The sequence below is a fragment of the Amphiprion ocellaris genome, chromosome 23 (genome assembly GCF_022539595.1).
Source record: "Amphiprion ocellaris isolate individual 3 ecotype Okinawa chromosome 23, ASM2253959v1, whole genome shotgun sequence".
In the NCBI taxonomy this organism is placed as follows: domain Eukaryota; kingdom Metazoa; phylum Chordata; class Actinopteri; family Pomacentridae; genus Amphiprion; species Amphiprion ocellaris.
Window position 1 is genome coordinate 2,355,054 of NC_072788.1, and position 20,790 is coordinate 2,375,843.

The window sequence follows — 20,790 nt, forward strand, 5'->3', positions numbered from 1 at the left end:
CCAATAACTGCATGCCAATATAAATGAGGCTGATGATGATGTTGTTGGACCATGTAATCGACAATTAGTGTGTCATTCAAAATAATTGATTATTTGCTGCTGAAGGTCCAAGATGTTAAGTTTATAACAATGTGATGGTTGTGTGAAGACCCTATTTGCTTCCTGCTGTAGCAATTTGCATTTCTTCAAGATTTCTCGATGCCTCTGCTTTTTATATCTGCAGGAGACGTCTTCTCCCTGGAGGAAGGTGTCCTTGTTTTTGTCTTTATCAAACTGAAAAAAATCTAAAAATACAGAGTGTGTGACAGCAGGTCCTTGTAGCTCTTCTCTTTGTGGTTTGTTGATGCAGCTCTGTGTAGCCCACAGTAGACTACTAGACAAAGAAACAAACTAGTAGATAAAATCTGACACTTGAAACTCTAGCAAAAATAACTAAATAGGTATTATATACAGAATTAGTTAAAACCTTTAAATAGTTGTAACTATGTACAGTGAAGTAAAAAATTGCATTAAAATATATGGTAAGTTTGATTTGCCAGGAGTGTGTGCTCTGAATAAAAATTTGAGTGCACAACCAATTGTTGATGTGAACGTACTTCACATCAGCCAATCAGATTGTTTGTCCCGCCCGGGTTTGGTTGCTCTGAAAAATTTTTCTGTTGCGCACAAAAAAAACCAGGAGGCGGCAAGAAGGAGAAACAACTGTGGGAGAGATATGCTGTTCATGGTTGGTACAAAAGTTAAACATTAGAAGACCAGATATCCCTGTTCCAGAGTGAAACATAAGAACCGGGGGAGGCTATTTCTTCGGTCATTGTCTGACGCTTTGCTTCGGTCAGTTGAAATCGGCATATAATCGCGCTAGCCGCTATGCTAATTTTACCATTGTAAATTACATTTGCTTATGCTAAACATGTTAGCATTCTGACGCGTGTTCGTTTGATAGTTAAAAGAAGATTAAACGCGGTGTATTCGTGTTTTATAAGTTCATATTTTAAGGTGAACAATTATTATTGTGTGTTTGTGTGTTGTGTATTGCTGCACAAGGTTAATTTTCCTGAAGTGTGTAAGTTCAGTATGTCAACCTTTAACTTGGAAAACCGGTTAAAACCGGTCATGATATGTTTGAATTGAATGTGTGCAATAGTACTATGTTTGACAAGATGAGAAATGAGATGAGAGATGATATACAGTTACTTTGTTCAAACACAAATGTAATTGAATTCTGACCTTGCCCATAGGTCAGGTTTTTGAGTTGGCTTCCAATACCAGATTACAATATTGTGAGAACTGAAGTCTCTTGAACTCTGCTGGGGATTCCTGGAAGACATTTTGAAGAACTCCATTAATGGATGGCCAGCCACTGCCCCAAAGAACCTACCTACAGGCGTGACGTGAGGTAGGATTGAACTGTGCTGTGGGTGTGTCACACAACCCATCTGAACGAACTATTGAACTATTTGGACAAAGGACTAAAACTAAGATTGGACGTGATCTACTTTATTATTTGTGTTTTCTGTAAAGGGGGATTTTGTACTAGAAGCAGCTGCAAGTTTTATTTTTTTTAATTTCAATACATATTTCACTATAGTTATTCAGCATCTGGGCTCTTGCCGTACCTTTAAATCTTCTGATTCTGGTCGCATTTCCTATTCTTTATCTATTTTCTTATTCCTCTTTACCCCTATGGAGATATTCCACATTTAGAGTTTAGATTGTGACACCTGGATGGATGTTAAACTGATTTTTGTTTGAGTTTTTGTTGTTTTGTGTTCTTTTTTTGTGGTAAGTTTGCATCTTTCTATCTTAATTTAATCTTTTTGTGATAATTTTACATCTTTTTGTGGTGATTTTGCATCTTTTTGAGTTTATTTTTCATCTTTCTATGGTCATTTTTCATCTTTTTTTGGTGATTTTGCATCTTTTTGAGGTCATTTGTCATCTTTCTATATTAGTTTTGCATCTTTGTGGTAATTTTGCATCTTTTTATGGTGATTTTGCATCTTTTTGTGGTGATTTTGCATCTTTCTATATTAATTTTGCATCTTTAGGAGACGATTATTCATCCTTCTACCTTAATTCTTCATCTTTTTTTTTTTTAAAAGTTATTTTTTTGGCCTTTATTAGATAGGCGCAGTGAGAGAGAGAGACAGGAAACAGGGGAGAAGAGTCGGGGGAAGACATGCAGCAAAGGGCCGCGAGCGGGAATCGAACCCGGGCCAACTGCGTCAGGGACCAGCCCCTGTACATAGGTCACCCACTCAACGCGTTGAGCTATACGGGCACCCTAATTCTTCATCTTTTTGTGGTAATTTTACATCTTTTTGTGATGATTTAGCATCTTTCTATGGTAACTTTGCATGGAGATATTCCATTAAAAATTTCCAGCTAGAATAGTCATTTACCACATTAACAATGTCTAGACTGGATTTATCATTCATTTAATGCTATCGTCATTGAAAAAACTGCTTTTCTCTCATAAATAAGGACATTTCTACGTGACCCCAAACTTTTGAACGATAGTCTACATGTATACCGTACAAGCTTAGGGCATTATTAAACTGTTATGATTCAATTCAGTTCCATTTAATTGTGTTTACACTGAACCAGTTACCAACATATGTCATTTCATGGCAGTTTACATAGTAAAGTAAAGACCGTACAAAGAGAGAACCCAACAATCCAGAGTTGCCTCTGGATTCCCTTTGAGCGAGCAGTTGGCGATGGTGGAAATGAACCCAAAAAATCCCACCCCTTAACCCCTTAAAGAAATGCATTTCCTTGCATTGAACACCAGGAGGCGTAGTCCATAAGTTGTGCTGAATAACTAACATCAAACACACAGAGTTAGCGACTTTGAAGACAGATTATTGATATTTAGCTAGTTGTCATGTTATATAGAGTTGCTGTGAGATTGATTTACCATTTCTAGGGGACTGTGAGGAAATCTTCACTAAAAGTTTGTCGGATCCTAATCACTTACTCCACCTTTAAGCGGCTGGATGCTTTGCTGTGTTCTTGAACTGATAGCGTACGGTACTTTTATTAAAGCTTTATAAGATTTGCCCGCTTTGGCTTTAAATATAGGAGCAATGGAGCAAAACAGAAAAGCTGTGGGTTGTGAAACCAACACAAAACAGCAGCAAAGATGGTGAAATTTTAAGTTGAGCAGAGGGGATCAGGCAATAATTCCCTGTGGGCTCATTACTATGAGCGACTCCTTTAACATCAGACATATTTCCATCTATTGTTTATGTGAAACACTGATTATTGCAGCTTTAAACCTTGAAAGATTTTGGAGCTTTCAGTGCTAAATTGAAGATGGTTGTGTAAGTAAAGGGAAGATGCATGCAAAGATGGAATATGACCCTTTTTCTCCCCATTAAAAGCAGTGAAATTTTACTTTTGCATAGCTATTGTTTGCTAATTTCCCCTGCAGGCTGAATTCTCACCTCTTTGATAGCGGACGGTTCTTTCAGCGCGTATTCTTCTTCTCTTTGATGTGGCTTCATAAAAAATGTAGTGTTCTGATTAGTCTTTTATGTATGAGCTCTGTAATATCACAGTGTTTGCAAAACCATGAGGATTATTAAGGAAAATGCACGATGAGAAAGGAGAAAAAAAACACACCAACTAAGCTGAATTTTAGTTTGAGCCAAAATAAATGGATGAATGTGTGGATTTATTATGTTCAAATAGTAATTATATTTTGAAATTCTTTTTAAAAAAATCTGGATGTAATTTATTCATTGCAAAAACAAGAACCTTTTGAAGGTCTAGATACAAAAAAAGCAATTGATAGGGAGGAAAACTGTTTAAATATATGGAAGCTATAGTTCTGTATAGACACAGGAAAGCAAATCCACTGATGTAAAAAGCTAATATGTTGATCTTGGCTTAGAATATATCTAATGTTCTCTAATTCAAGAGTGAAAATTCACTCTTTTCTAAATTTGTAAACTTTAAATATATGTAAAATGAATGATTTAGTGAAGCAATATTATCAAAAAAATAAAAGATGATGGTAAAATGGCAAATAATTTGGATTTTGAAGTTGATCATGGATCGTAATTGTGATTCATTATACAAGTAGAAGATGTAGAAATATCCAAAACAACAGGAATTGTAATTAAAAATAGGAAATAATATTAAAAATGATAATAATAAACTTTATTTCTGTAGCACCTTTGAAACCAAGGGCTTCACAAAGCATTAAAATACACAAAACATTAGATAAAACAGTAATAAAACCTCAGTAAAAACCCTACAATCTTAAAAAGACCAATAACCAGACATAAAAATGTATAAACTGACTACAGTTTTTGTCTTTATTTGCACAAAATTAAACCGTTTTTGTGATTTTTTTTTTTTTGCCTTCTTTGAGACACCAGCAAGTTGTCTTGAAAGGTCCAACTCCAAAACTGAATTTTAAGAAATTAAATTCATAAAGGAGGGACATTTGTTTAGTTTTTTAAATGGATATTATCACCTAGTATCTGTGTTAGAGGGCTCTTATTTTGAAACAGTTGTAGCTCTTATGGCAGCACCAGAGACGTTCAGGATGGAGAATGAAGACATTAAGCCAATAAATGAGACTCAGTAATCAGGTAAAAGACTTCATACGATGCATTTCTTCATCTGTATCACGTTTCTGTAATTCTTCCTTACAGTATCCCTGTTTTAAAGCACTTCCAGTATTTAAACTCCACCTGCCTCTCCACTTCTGCACTGGTTGGATTCAGCCAAAGCAGATTATTACATTCACAAATGCTATTACACACTCCCTCTCCAGTCAAATGGCATTATCTTCTATTTAGTTCTACTCATTTTACTCTTGACGTTTTCTGCCTCAGAGAACGAGTGAGTCAGTTCAGTGACCTGCACACTTGTAATATTATGTCACATTCATTTGTAAGTTGTTGTAGATACGATATGCAGTATAGTAGAGGGGGTATAGTGTATATGTGGAAATGGAGCTACTGGCTGTGAAAAGCAAGGAAATGGAAATATGTAAGGAAATGTGTATCTACAGGAGTGGACGTCCATGGAAATACACTCTAAAAAATACATTTTAGGCTCAACTTCTATTAAATTTACATTCAACCAACATGTTACACTGAGTTAGCAGAATTAGCTTATCATCTACAGTTAAAGATTCTTTTAATTACCAGTGAAACAGTCTGAAATTGTCAAAACGTGAAAATGAAGAAGGCTCGAAATTCTGAGCTCAAAGTGAAGAAAAATGACATTTTTGTTGTTGTTACCTCAACTTAAATTTAGTATTAAATCAATGAACACAAATAACTTGAGTTTAAATCACACATGATATTAAGTTGAAGCAGCTAGCAGCATTATTATGTCAACACAAGTCATCAAAAATAGTGTTTGCAACTTTAAAAGTTTGTCTACATCAGAAAATTTGTTTTTAATCTTGTATTCAGTAAAGCAGTTGGTTTTGAATGACTTTTTAGAGTCTTGAAATGTATTTTAAGTGGTAAAATGATGAAGTTCACACGAAAGGGTAGGTTAAAGATTGGAGTATTTTTTAGAAGAGGGAATATGTCAACAATCTAGAATTATTATGAATTACACTACCATTCAAAAGTTTAGGGTCACTTAACAATGTCCTTATTTTTGAAAGAAAAGCATTTTTTTCAATGGAGAAAACATTAAATGAATGATAAATCCAGTGTAGACATTGTTAATGTGGTAAATGACTATTGTAGCTGGAAACAGCTGATTTTTAATGGAATATCTCCATAGGAGTACAGAGGAACATTTCCAGCAACCATCACTCCTGTGTTCTAATGCTACATTGTGTTAGCTGATGGTGTTGAAAGGCTCATTGATGATTAGAAAACCCTTGTGCAGTTATGTTAGCACATGGATAAAAGTGTGAGTTTTCATGTAAACATGAAATTGCCTGGGTGAAGCCAAACATTTCAATGATAGTGGATATTTTCTAAATAAATGTATTTTCCTCTTTAAAGTTAAGTCTGTGATGTTGTAGGACAGGCTTCAATATGAAGGAGCAGTGGAGGACTTTCAACACATCGCCTATTATTACACTTAAATTTCATTTTCACTAGTTTATGTTCGGTTTTTACTCACTTTTTGATCAGATTTAGGAAAATATCATAGTTTAGCTGACACTTTAACAACAATGACTACTTTTTAGAAGCTTAGGCACCAAATTTCTTGGTTTGGTTTCGAAAAATATCATGATATGGGTTCAAATATGACCTTTCAACCACATTTTTGAAGCTTTTCCTCCATTATCCTCCATTATTTTTGGGTTGCCAGGATGGTGTCGTTCCCTATTTGATATCGTTCAAAAGTTTGGGGTCACTGCATCAAGGAGCTCCGAATAATTCATGAAGCTTGTCTAAATATTGTCCGAATATGATTTGAGATCTTTGAAATGTGCAGAGTGAGTTACCTTTGATGGCTTCATGCCAGGAAAACACTTCTAATGGACCGAGGCATGACTCAGCAGTTAGAGGAGAGGGATGGCATAAAGGATGAGTCGACAGATAGTGGAACAAGCCTTGGATGTTTACTTTCTTTCAATGGAGTCTCATGTACAAATCTGTCATGTAGCAAACACACTCTAATGTGTGTGTGGTTGATTAACTGTTCATAATCTGACATTTTGTCCTCTGCAACTTTGTCTTCTTGCTGTTTCCTGTTCTTTTTTCTCTGCCCTTCCTCCTCCAGTTGAGAAATATGAAGGATACCCTGCTGTGTTTATAGAGATCATATTTAGCAGCTAGGTGGCTAATTAAAGGCCCGCTGTGCTCCGTGACATTGCCTGAAGCTGCAGTGACCTACCTGAACAGTTCCTTCTCTTGCTCCTCGTAGCTGCAATCGTTATTAATGGGGCTTGAGGTTTGTCGTGTTAAATTGCAGTTTAAAGCTATTTTATTTAGCTAAACGGTGGCCTCTGTGGCTAAATGTGAAAATTATGCAATCATGAAATGCTACCAAAACGAGCTAAAGCAATAATTCTGTAACAAAAAGCGGAGAAGACTAAGTCAGCAAACTGTAGCACATGAATTAGGAATGTTTTCAGGGTGTTTTCAGCCTCAATTTATCCATAACCTCAACAAATTTTGATTCATACCGAATTTCTATGGACCATCAGGTTTCTTGTGGCTAGAAAAGACATAAAAAAGTGATAAATATGGTAATAAAGCCTTTCTTATTTGTGTTTTTCTTTACATTTTTACTTTTAAGGCAAAAAGGGTTCATACTCGTTGAAATTGTTGGAAATTTTTGAGAATTTAAAAGCAATTTCAAACTCCAAATGGTCCTGAGAGAAACCTGATGCAGTAGTTGTCTACCAAAGAGCTTAGTTAGCTTGCTGTTAGCGTTCATCACCGACAGATAGCCGCTCATAAGATGGAAAAAGGCAATGAATCCATATTTTTTAAGTGGAATTGGCCTCAATGCAAGAAAATCAATAAAAAGAGGAAATTTAGCACTGAAACATCTCAAATGTTGTGATATTGAGCCAAAACTGACCCCCATAGTGGAAAGAATGGTTGTAAAGAAGACTCTTAAGGGTCGCCACCAAGGCTATAGGAGGCTAACCAATGAGGATTCCACTTCTCTAAGATGTACATGTTTAAATTTATCTTGAAAAGTCACCTGGATGAACCTTTTTCATTAATTTTGTGGTTTGGATGGGATGAAAAATTGAGTTACCAATGCTTCAGGTCCACTGGAGTAATAATACACTCAAGAACAGCAAACTTTGGAATAGTATTTCTCCAATATAATCAAAAGTGCAATCGTTGTAAGGTAACAAAAGCTGAAAAAACAGGAAGACATTTATTTTCGATCTCCAAAACCAATAGTAGCCTTCAAAATAAATCAAAGGTATCAATTGAGAAGACAAACTTTCAAATTAAAGCTGCAAGCTGACTTGCTGGTCAGCGAATCCAAGCAGGTCCACCAGGCGGCGCTGCGACTGAGAGTGTATTTGGCCTATTTATGAAGGCCGGACTCTTGGTAACTTTTGATCACCTATGCCTGGTGTACATCCTGGCCAAAGTTCAGCTCTGTCAGAGTTACCCTGTTTGAGTTTATAGCTTTTGAAAAGTGCAAAAATTGTCCACAATATGACACATAATTCAAAATGGCCGACTTCCTATTGGGTATGGTTGTCAATTACATTTTTTGTGTGTCTTGATGAGTTACATATGTGTACCAAATTTCATAGCTGTAGGTGACACGTACTGGCTGTAGTAAATGTTTGAAATTTTCCAGGTGGCGCTATGGAGCCACTTTGGCTTACACCTATGCAGTTCCCCTAAAATATCAAATCTTTCAGCGGTCCTGATGTGTGTGCAAAGTTTCACCCATTTTCAAGCATTTTTAGGCCTTCAAAGGCCCAAATGAAAAGTCTGCCAAGGAAAGAATAATGGTGAGGAATAATAGAGAGCAGATGGCCCGCCCTCCCAGTTCAAACTGGCCAATCAGCTGTAACAGGAAGTTGACTCCAGCAACTATACATGAATTCCAACCAAAACGCCTCAGTTTTATAAATACACACTCAATTATCAATACTCTGCATTCAAAATCAACAATAGATTTGTGCTTTCTTTCATACATATCTTAAATAATTTGAATTTCATCACACATCCAATCAAATTTGACTCCGCCCACTCACCTGCCACCTAAAACAGAGGCTCTAGCGGCTGGCCTCTTCTTATGGCTTCAGGACAAGATGGCTGCCGCATGAAACAAACAGTGACAGGTGACAATATTTCTCACTTAATGTCCTTTTAATGCGTTGTTTGAGTCAAACATATGAAGTTCACTTTTAGTAGATGTGCTAGCTTGTTTGTAGCCACTGGAATTGTAAAATTCAACAAAACAAATGAAAAAAATGGAAATGTTTGTGCTGAATGTCTTCCTTCTGAGTTGTTTTCACATCCCACCAATACTGTATGAATTCAGCATTAGCTTTAGCATTTATACACTGCTGGTGTTAGCTTTAGCTCAAAACATCACTGTATAGCTTCTTATAGCTGCTAGAATGGCTTTAAAGTGGATATAATGCAGATATTTACCAGGATTTGAATGAAAAGTTCTCAACTAGCCAAACAAATTAAGCAAAAGGAGAAAACAAAGGTTGGTTTTAACCATTTAGTACTTGCTAAGCAGTGAAAATGAACTAGCTAGCTCTTTTATTTCTAATTTTGATTCCTTTTCAGCAATTTTTGAGTCATTTAGACAAGTAATGTTAAGCAATTACTGAGTGATTCTGTACAGATTTCAGTCATTTTGGATACATTTGAATCATTTTAAACAATTTTTTGGTCATTTTGGACAAACTTGAATCATTTAAAGCTATTTTTTAAGTCATTTTGGATGTTTGAATCATTTTGAGCAATTGTTGAGTCATTTTGGATGAATTTGAGTCATTTTAATACATTTTTTGGGTCAGTCTGGGAAAATTTGAATCATTTTAAACAATTTTTCTGTCGTTTTGCACATGTTTAAGTCATTTTGGACAAATTTGAATCATTTTAAACATTTTTTGAGTCATTTTGGACAAGTTTAAGTCATTTTAAGCAATTTTTTTTAGTTATTTGTAGCATTATAATTGTTTTTTTGCTGATAGTAGGAGACATAGTGATGTTTTTCTCAGCACAGCGACAAGGTTTCTATCAAATAAAGCTGCTTAATAACAATTCGTAGAAATGAATGGAGTGATTTTGCCTCATATTATCACGAATTAGCCTCGAATAGCAGTGGAGCCAAACATGTACAGACGAACCGTGAACAATTTAGATTTCTGTGACTTTATAACTTTAATTCTCCACCATTCAGACTGAATTTAATCTTTTATTTCTCTTTTCTCTTGCAGGTAAGTTCACATGGAGTCCAGAAATCTCACTCGAGGTAACTTTACTCTCCTGTTTAAACCTCTTGAGTCTCTTCAGTCTTTGGTTTTGGACTCGGCCTCGTTGATGTGTTGTGGGTGTGGAGTCGGCCGACAGACCAGCGTCCGGTCTGATGGGATTATTTGGCGTCTTGATGTAGACGGAGTAGATGGTCGTAGAGTTGTCGAAGATCTAGAGGTTCAGCATGAGTGGTTGTTAAATACTATTGGTGCAACATTTTCACTGAAACATATTTCCTTATTTCCCAACAACCAAGTCTTCGTTGGCCATGTTTGAGTCCAGATCAGTCCAGCAGGTTGAATTTTGAAGCTGTTATTGTCCTCTTGATGCAGCTTGATTGTCCAGAAATAGAATTTCTGCATCTGGAGTATCGAGTTAATGTCTGCAGAGGCTCCGGTGGCAGCGAGCTGAACCAACAGGTAGAACAATCTGTTAGGAAACAGATGCCGAGGCCTTCGTGTGCATCTTAATGTTACCCCTAGCAACCTGAAGGAGTCTGGGCTGTTGCTTTTCTACCACAATAAAAGCCCACATAGCAACAAAGATATGAAACAAGATGGAAAAAGAGTAAAATAAAGCAGACTATGGGGCTGGAAAATTTGGTTGAAGAGTCATATTGTGGAAAATATTGTGATAAAATAAACTTAAGCACCATATCCGATTGTTTTCTTGCTCATCATGGATTCATTATTTTTGAAATGTTTTTTTTTTAATCTCAAACATAAATTTAAATAATGAGACATTTCAAAATTAAATGAAAAAGCCCATTAAAGTATGGGAATATATCAAAAATAATTGCAATATGACTTTTTTTGGTGCGTGTTGTTTGCCCTTTTCATAACTGTAAGACCTGGTGACCTTTCAGAATAAGAGCCTGATAGCTGTTTAATTCTGATTATGCTTCTCTTTAGTCCAAGATTTTGTTTTTGTTGCATGAAATACTAATTTTCAGCGGAGCATGAAGACACTCAGACTTTTTTTGGGTTTAGCTGTTATGTGGTGTTCCTGTGGGATTTGTTTCTTGTGACCTTTCAAAATAAGAGGCTAATTAGACAGATAGCTGTTTTATTTTGGTTGTGGTTCTCTTTAATCCAAGATTTTGTTCCTTTTTGTTGCATGAAATACTCATTTTCAGCAGAGTATGAAGACACCCAGACATTAACTGTTAATTGGTCTTCCTGTGAGATTTGTGTCTTCTGATCTTTCAGAATAAAAGCCTGATAGCTGCTTCATATTGGTTGTGGTTCTGATCAACTTTAGTTTCTTTTTTAATCATTTATAACAATTTTTTGTAATTTTTGACATGTTTGAATCGTTTTAAGCAATTGTTGAGTCATTTTGGACAAATTTGAGTCATTTTAAACATTTTTTGAGTCATTTTAGACAAATTTGCATCATTTTAAACATTTTTTGAGTCATTTTAGAGAAGTTTGAGTCATTTTAAGCAATTTTTCTTTAGTTATTTGTAGTATTATAGTTGTATTTTTGCTGATAAGAGATATATTGATGTTTTTCTCAGCACAGCGACAAGGTTTCTGTTGAATAAAGGTGCTTAATAACAATTCTTGCAAGTGAATGGAGTAATTTTGCCTCATGATAGCATGATTTAGCATCGAATAGCAGTGGAGCCAAACATGTACAGACGAACCGTGAACAATTTAGATTTCTGTGACTTTATAACTTCTATTCTCTGCCATCCGGACTGAATTTAATCTGTCTTCAAACAGGAAACACATACATCCATCATGTCGATGCTCCCTTTGAGAAAAGCTAATAAGCAGACATTCATATTTGATGAAGATGCCCTCAGAGAGCCGTCATACGTTTGTGTATACTATAATGAATATGCATAATTAATTGCATATTACTGAGGTAATAACAGCCGCTGTTATTGAACCCTCAGGTTGCAGATTGTTGTGAATAATGAGTTCTTTCAGGATGGATTTGACCCCAGATTAATGGTTTAACGTAGCTCCCTTGTTCATCATAAATAATTCAGACTGTATTTAAATGTCAGGAGGGTGTATATATACGTCTGTAAGAGCCTTTAGTACAGTCAGAGATTAGATGTAGACGGCTGGTAAACAGTTTGTGCTTTGAATGCAGATGAGGTTTTATCAACAAGATTGAAAATCTGGACTAGTAATAATAATAACAAAGTTTGAGTAATTTTAAACTATTTTTCTGTCCTTTTAGACAAGTGTTGGTCATTTTAACCATTTCTGAATTTTTGAGTCATTTTGGATGAATTTGAGTCATTTTAAACAATTTTCTGTAATTTTGCACAAGTTTGTGTCATTTTAGATAAGTTTGAGTCATTTTAAGCATTTTTTTCTGTAATTTTGGAGAAGTTTGAGTCCTTTTGGACAGATGTGAGTCATTTTAAATAATCTCACTCATTTTGAATAAATTTTAGGCATTTTAAACCAATTTTCTCTCATTTTGGACATGTTTGAGTCATTTTGAACAAATCTGAGTAATTTTAAACATTTTTTCTCTCATTTTAGACAAGTTTGAGTCTTTTTGGACAGGTTTGAATCATTTTAAATATTTTTGAGTCATTTTGGACAAGTCTGAGTCATTTTAAGCAATTTTTTGAGTCATTTTGGACAAAATTGAGTCATTTTAAACAATTTTAGAGTCCTTTTGGACAAGTCTGAATCATTTTAAACAATTTTAGAGTCCTTTTGGACAAATTTGAGTCATTTTTCAACAATTTGAGGCATTTTAAGTGATTAATTTATCTACACAGCACCAGTTTTCCCTTTAAGGCCTGAGTGGAAAGTTATTTTTAATGAGACTGTGATTGGATTATACACTAGCAGGCATGACTTTGGTGTTCTGATAACCAGCTTTGGCATAAGAAAGAATAAAAATGTGTGTGAAGCTTTAGGTCAGCAGCAGGCAAATTTTTAGCTTATTCAACATTGCGTCTAAATAAAGTTTGAGGACTTTAAGGCTCAGTAGCAGAGTTTGTTAAATCACAGGTAGCACCCAGCTAACATCACCTCTAGTGTTTCTAGTCTCCTCCTGACTCTATCTGTCTGAACGCTCAGACGGCAGAAACCAAACCCCGGCTCAGGATCTGGGTTTTCAGCCGCTCGCTGCCAGCTGATGCCCGTCACACGCCGCAGATCTGATTTCCACACCGCACACTTTTATTTATGGAAACCTGTCAGCCGGGCTATTTTAGTCCGTGAACGTCTCTGCCTGCTTTCTTTGCAAGAGTGTCTTTGACGGGACACTTTGACACTTTGGCGAATCATGTGAGCCGCTGCCAAGAATAATTCAACCACAATAGGAGTGAGTTCTGCTGAGAAGGTCAGCAGGACAGAAACACTGAGACATGTTCAGGAATATCAGAGCATTCTAGACTGACTACTGATCATTATCACTCCATATTATATCAAATTAAACACACATTTCTAATGGGATTTGATGTAGTAAGCTGTTTTCTGTAGTATAAAATGCAATTGGGTCATTTTACTGCATGTATTGGACGCTTTATTCCTTTATTCTGTCTTTATTTTTTCACTTTTATCAATTCTTTTTGTGGCTTATCACTGATAAGCTTTATTTTTAACCCTCCTGTTGTCCTTATTTACAGGCACCAAAAAATATTGTTTCCTTGTCTGAAAAAAATCCAAAAATTCAGCAAAAAAATTCCCCAAATTTCTGAAAATTTGCAAAATCTTCAGGAAGAAAATTCCAGTAATTCCTTAAAAGTTTCCCTTAAAAGTTTTATTTGAAAAAACAAAAATTCTTGTAAATATTTTCAAAAAATGAGTAAAAAAATCCTAAAAATATCTAAAGTGATTACATATATATCAGTAAAACTTCTAATATTTTCTTGAAGAAAATTCAGAAAAAAATCAACCAAAATCCAGCGAAATTCGCTGGATTTTGTTTAAGAAACATTTTTAACATTTCTTTCTTCCACCAAAAAATGTTCAAAGATTTCCCAAAAATGTTGAAAATGTGGACATCAAAAGTTTCACTGTGAAAATCTATTTTTCTTCCCATATTTTCAAACTTTAAAACGGGTCAGTTTTGACCTGCAGTACGACACGAGGCTGAATGAAGCATCTGCAGATCTTTAAATGGGTCTATGTAAAATCTCTGTGGCTGTGTAATGTCACCAAATCACCACAAGAGGGCGCCAGTCACCAACTCATCAGATTAGATGTGAGATGCAGAAATTGAGCAGCAGTATTTTCATTTCATATGAAGAGAAGCAAGTAAAATGTGGATTTTCCCGCAGAAATTTCTTCCAAAAAAACCCCAAAAATATGGGACCTTCTAATTAGTTAAACAACAATAAAATGAGTTTATTCAAAAAATGTTTTGATTGTGTTCTTTTTATTAAGTTCAGATAATCATGACAGATGTTTCTTTTTTGGCAATATATCAAATTTTATATGGAAAATAACAGATTAAATCACTTTCAACTAAGTTACCCGTTACAAAAACACCTCTCAAGGAAGTGTGTTAATTCTAAATCACATGACCTGCTCGTATTGTTTCTTTTTTGTTCATTTTCTGTCTGTTTGTGATCATTTTAGGGGTTTTTGTGGTCATTTTGCATTTTTTTGTAATTATTTTGTGTGTCTCATCATTTTGTGTCTTTATATGATAATTATCTGTCTCACTGAGTCATTTTGCGTTTTTCTGTGGTCATGTGTCATTTTTTTCTCATTTCATGCGTTTCTGTGGTCATGTATCTTTTTGTGGTTGTTTTGTGTGTCTTTGTGCTCATTTTGTTGCTTTTGTGGTCATTTTCAGTCCGTTTTGTCGGCATTTTAGGTGTTTTTGTGGTCATTTTATCTTTGTCCTTTTGTGCTTTTCTGTGGTCATTTTGTGTCATATTGTGGCTGTTTTGTGTGTCTTTGTGCTCATTTTGTTTCTATTTGGTCATTTTCAGTCAGCTTTGTGGTCATTTTGTGCATTTTTGTAGCTTTTTTCAGTCTGTGATTATTTCAGGTGTTTTTGTGGTCATTTTGCAATTTTTTGTTGTTATTTTGTGTACTTCTCATCATTTTCTGTCTTTTTTTGGTCATTTTCTTCAGACTGCTTTGTGGGCATTTTAGGTCTTTTCAGGGTCATTTTGTGCATTTTTTTGTTCATTTTGCACCCATTTGTGCCTGTTTTCAGTCTTTTTGTGGTAATTATAGGTATTTTGTAGTTATTTTGTGTGTCTCTGTGGTTATTTTGTATCTTTATATGACAATTATGTGTCTCATTGAGTCACTTTGTGTTGTTCTGTGATCATTTAATATAAAGTAGCGAGTGAGTCAAGTGTGGATTTATGGCATGTCAACAGATTTACTACAATATCTTTACAAATAACTTTCAATTTCAATTTTATTCAATTGTATCTATAATATTTAGAAGAATCTTTCTGTAAAAATGCCATGTGGTGTTTGGTTATAAGTGGTCATGTTGATTTTAGGCCTGAAAACAGCAAAAATGTCAACTATGATACAAAAAGTCTCACTATTATATATTGACCCATGTAGTGATTGTTATTTTCTCATGCCTCATCTTTTTCTGTGCCTTTTCTGTCCACTAGGGGGCGTCAGAGTGGCAAAACATACTGTTGATTGGTTGATTTCAGGTCATACAACATCTTTAACTTTAGTCTTTATCCCACAAGTAATCAACCTTAACCCTCGTGTCGTCCTGCAGGTCAGAATTGCCCCATTTTAAAGTTTGAAAATGTGGAAAAAAATATATTTTCACAGTGAAAACCTCCACATTTTTAACACTTTTGGGAGATTTTTGAACATTTTTTGGTGCAAAAAAAGAAATGTTAAAAAAAAAAAAATGCTTCTTCAAGAACATTCAGAAAAAATCAACCAAAATCCAGCGAATTTTGGTGGATTTTGGTTGATTTTTATGTGAATGTTCTTGAAGAAAATATTAGAAGTTTTACTGATATATATATGTAATCACTTTACATATTTTTAAAATTTTTTGGGAAGATTTTTACTCATTTTTCGAAAATATTTGCACTTTTTTTATTTTTTAAGTTTTTATTTCTTGCAAAATTTGGGAATTTTTTTTAAATAAATAAAAGTTTTAAGGAAAACTTGTAAGGAAGAATTGGAATTTTCTTCCTGAAGGTTTTGCAAATTTTCAGAAATTGGGAGGATTTTTTTTCTGAATTTTTGAATTTTTTTCAGACAAGGAAACAATATTTTTTGTGCCCATAAATGAAGAGAACAGGAGGGTTAAAGAAGTCGGTTAATTGAGCCAAATTGGTTCAATTCCACTTTAAATCTGTAAAAACAGGTCACTAAAACAGAAATATTTAAATAGAAAAAAATCCTAAACTGTTGTAACTTTGACAACAAATACTGTGCATGGAAGATGATCCAGAAAAAACAACTTTTAGCTCCTTTAATATCGAGATATTTAATGTTAAACCCACTAATTATAGGATCTTAGAGTCATCAGTCTGGTTAACTTCCTCTGTAGCTGCTGCTGGAAATCAGGTTGATTAGAGCGATGACACTGAAGTTTTTACAGCATTTTACAGTCATGATTTAACCGTTATTATTCAGCTGGTTGTGTTGAATTTGTGTAGCAGGTTGAGGATGTTCACGAACACATTTGTTTGCTGCATGCTGCGTGAATGAAGACAGAAAAAGCATCATTTGTTCACTGTGTGGCCCTTCAGCTGTGTGAATCTAGGTCATCCTTCCTGGAGTAGTTTTACTGATGTCTGGGGACGGAGGTGGGCAGTAAGGGACCAGATTAATGAGTGCCGAACACCGAATCCTTTTAAAGCAGTAATTAAGGGAGAATAGCGCATTTTTTTCCCCAGTGAATGGTTTCGTTTTTGTTCAGTTTGTAGCATTTAAATCCCCTTTAGATTAATATTTGTGTCATTTTTTACCATCCTTATTCACGGAGGTCTCAGCTGACACCACGTCTGCTGCCCCGCCTGTCTTTGTTGTCTCCACATCGCCTCCTTGCCTTCATCGGTATTTTCCTCTCCGGCGTTACCCTCTCTGCCCTGTTGCCCTGACAACAGACAGACAGACACCTAGGCGAGGGTTTCCGTGGAGACAGGACAGATGAGGGTTCCCCGCCTCTCCGGTCTGACGGCACGGCAGCAGCACCACCTATGAACGTAAAATCAGATTTAGATGATTAGGACAGACCCGGGGTGACGTCTCTTTAGCCTGACAGTCTATTTCTGTTTTGTCCAAGCATGGAGCATCGAGGTCCTGATAGATTTCTGTCTTCCTGCATGTAAATCATACAGGAACAATGATTTCAAATGGGAAACAAGCAGATTAGAAGGGCAGAGAGGATTACAAAAAATATCTCCTGATTTATTCTTTCTTAATATCTTTAAATGTAATATTGGTAAGTTGGCAAGCTGTTGAATGTTAATCTGTTCCTAGTGATAATGTACATAATGCAGCTTAGTATGAGTTATCAAACTTCTTAATCACTATTCATTGGTAGCATTAACCCTCCTGTTGTCTTCATTTACGGGCACCAAAAAATATTGTTTCCTTGTCTGACAAAAATTCCCAAAATTCAGCAAAAAAATTCCCCAAATTTCTGCAAATTTGCAAAACCTTCAGGAAGAAAACTCCAATAATTCCTTAAAAGTTTCCCTTAAAAGGTTTATTTGAAAAAAAAAAAAAATCCCCCAACTTTGGCAAGAAAATTCTTGTAAATATTTTCAAAAAATGAGTAAAAATCTTCCAAAAAAAAAAAATCCTAAAAATATCTAAAGTGATTCCATATATATCAGTAAAATTTCTAATATTTTCTTGAAGAACACTCATAAAAATCTACCAAAATCCAGTGAATTTTGCTGGATTTTGGTTGATTTTTATGAGTGTTCTTAAGAAACATTTTTAACATTTCTTTTTTTCCACCAAAATATGTTCAAAGATTTCCCAAAAATGTTGAAAATGTGGACATCAGAAGTTTCACTGTGAAAACATATTTTTTTCCACATTTTCAAACTTTAAAACGGGTCAATTTTGACCCGAAGGACGACACGAGGGCTAAACTTACTTTGAATTTTCTTGTGAAATTCAATTCAAAACAAGATCATTTCAAAATTGTTGGACTTAAGATATTTCAGATGCATTGTCTTAAAACAAGTCTCTCCATCTGCTGAAATGTCTCTTGTTAAGTGAATTTATCTTAAGTCAAGTGGGATGAGACATTCTGACTAAAAATAAGACAAATAGACTTGATAAGATTTAGAGTTTTTTTGTGTAAATATAATGATCAGGGACATCGTTGGGTGTTTTAGGTCAAACCAGTGGTTAACTTCACCTGCTCTGACTTGTTAAAGACACAACTTGAGCTCTTAAAAGAGGTTTAACTCTTTAGGAAGTCATTGCTTCTAATTAGACTAAATGAACACAGCGTGAGTGAAACAGCTTCTCATCACCATCTGAAAGCAGTTGCTGCTCTTGTCACACGGTGAACTGCTGGCAGGTAATTATTAGATGAGGGGGATTTGGAAAAGGCTGGCGGTGCCTTCAGGGACTGTCTTTTATTTCTGATCTTTCCTCTTTCCTTTTCTCTCGTCCGTCTCTGCTGTTCTTCCTCCACGTTTCTCTCTTTTCCTCTTTCCTCGTCCCACTCTCAATAACATCAGGCCTGTTTTGATCTCCAGCAGCTACCACTGAGCCATCAAAAGCATCTCCATGGTTGCTATGGTTATTCACTTAGATACAATTACTATAGCAACGCTGTTTCCGAGGGCTGGGGAGGAAGTGGCTCAGCGGGAGTCCAGGTGGAGACGCATAAAAGACACAACTGAGTGTAGACACTGTACAGATTTATATCACAGGAGGAATTAATGCTTCCTCAATGATCCAGGAATTAATGGATCATTGTCACGTGTCTCCTTCACATTCTTTGGGCCGGATCAATAGATTGGCCGATCCAACCCTGTGTCATCAGTCAGGGCTGCGTGGTCGGCAGAATCGGAGCCCAGATCAGATGTAACATCGTCACACTATGGATCAGCCCGTTTGCCCGATCAATCCCTCATCAGTGCTTTTTTTTAGACACCATCCTGTTCGGGTCATCAGCAGCCAATAGCCTCATTAGACCCTGCAGCTCGTTATCCCCTCTCGTTTATTTAGAGTGGGAGTGGGAGTGTTGGAGGCAAACAGTGTTCTATGAACACTACAGAACTGTTGAAATCATATAGTGGCAGCACCATGATCCCTTTTTTAAATGTATGGCACTAATACAAAGGTGAGAAGGAAAGCGTCCTTTCGTTTGATAGAGAAATTGACAATAAAAACCTTCTACTCAGGACTGTAGAATAAGCTTTACTTAAGTTGAACTTAACTTCTCCTATGAGCAGTTATTGAACAAAAGTTTTACCTTCAGCTGCTGTGACTAGAACCCATATTTTAAGGGATGTGCAGTCTTGAACAAAAGTTTAAATACACTTGCTAAGACTGTTTATAACACGGCAGTTTCCACTAACTCTTGACTTACCAAAAGTGAAATCATGATCCTGACTTGTTAAAGTCAGTGATTTGCTTTTTCAGATCTGTTCTGAGCTCCTTAGACTTTCTTTTCGTAGTGTTTAAATGAATGTGTCAAATGGCCCTATTTAAATTAGCTCAGAGGAGTCACCAGCTGTAGTCGACTGTAATCACTCACGTGAAGTGAAGAATTCATGCCACTAAGAACATTTGATGAACACAACTTTCTACATCACTACATTATTTGTTAGCCAATTTAATGTAAATGTATCTTTGTTGTTCTGAACTATTCGTAGAGTAACTTTGCTGTAGTTTAATTATAGAAAAGTTACCTAAGGGTCAAAATATGTTTACTCCTAAAAGACTTTTGTCTTTGAGAAGATGTCCTCAGTAAAATTCTTAAAATAATTCTACAACATGTAAAGCATGTTATGTTAAATCTAATGGCATATTTAAATTAGCTCAGAGGAGTCACCAGCTGTAGTCAACTGTAATCACTTATGTGAAGTTAAGAAACTGATAATTCAAGTTGCTGTGTGCGTATTTTTGACACTGTGGATTTTCTTGTATTTTTTGAAGCTCTTAGGTTTTCTTTTGTTAGTGGAGTAACTTTGCTGTAGTTTAATTATAGAAGAGTTCGCTAATGATCAAAGTTAGCTAAGGTCAAAATATGTTTACCCTTAAAAGGCTTTTGTCTTTGAAAGGATGATCTCAGTACAGTAGAACTCTTAAAATAGTTCCAAAACATGTAAAGCATGTTATGTTAAATCTTCGTTATTCAAGACTGTAGAATAAGCTAAACATAAGCTAAATTAAGTTAGCTGCACTAATCAGGTTTGTTTTTACAGACAATGGATGGAAAAATTATTTGTAATGAAAAAGAAATCACTTAAAATTTGAACCCTTCAGCTTCATGGAACATCTTTTCAAGGCTTCTTCTAGAGAAAATCTAGTTTTTTAACCTTGTTGTTAATGGGTAATGCAGTGTATTGATTAAAGCCTAAAAAAACATGGATTCAGACATTCAGGTTTCATATGCAACAAATCTAAGGAGCCAATTTTGCCAACTTTAAGGGACTTTATGGGCTTTCCGTATCATTGTTTTTCTTCAGAATCAGTTTCCAGTCCAAACATTTATGGCTGAATTACTGCATATTTTTTATTCCATGTTGCTGATATGTAGTTGTGCAGTGTTTCAGCAGAGTCCTAGGTGAGCTGGTGTGCTTAAGCTGCAGCAAGTAGAGGAGGAATGTGTCGAAATAGAGGTGGTTTAACGTTCCATCTTGGAATTTCTCTGGATTTTGGTTGATTTTTTTTTTGTGAATGTTCTTAAAGAAAATATTAGAAGTCTTACTGATATATATGGAATCACTTTAGATATTTTTAGGATTTTT

General features: G+C 35.4%; 1 protein-coding gene across 2 annotated transcripts in view; it reads left to right on the top strand.

The window, feature by feature from the left end:
- The window catches only part of ank2b (ankyrin 2b, neuronal), a 233,557-nt gene that overhangs the window by 26,747 nt on the left and 186,020 nt on the right, over positions 1 to 20,790 (top strand). The window contains exon 1 of one of the 2 annotated variants that reach the window (XM_055007972.1): positions 2,168 to 2,308. The exons of the other annotated variant lie outside the window; for it this stretch is intronic. Within the exon in view, the coding sequence (XP_054863947.1) occupies positions 2,183 to 2,308 (126 nt within the window). The 5' untranslated portion in view covers positions 2,168 to 2,182. Of the gene's footprint in view, positions 1 to 2,167; positions 2,309 to 20,790 lie in introns of those variants that run through there. 2 annotated transcript variants of the gene reach the window in all.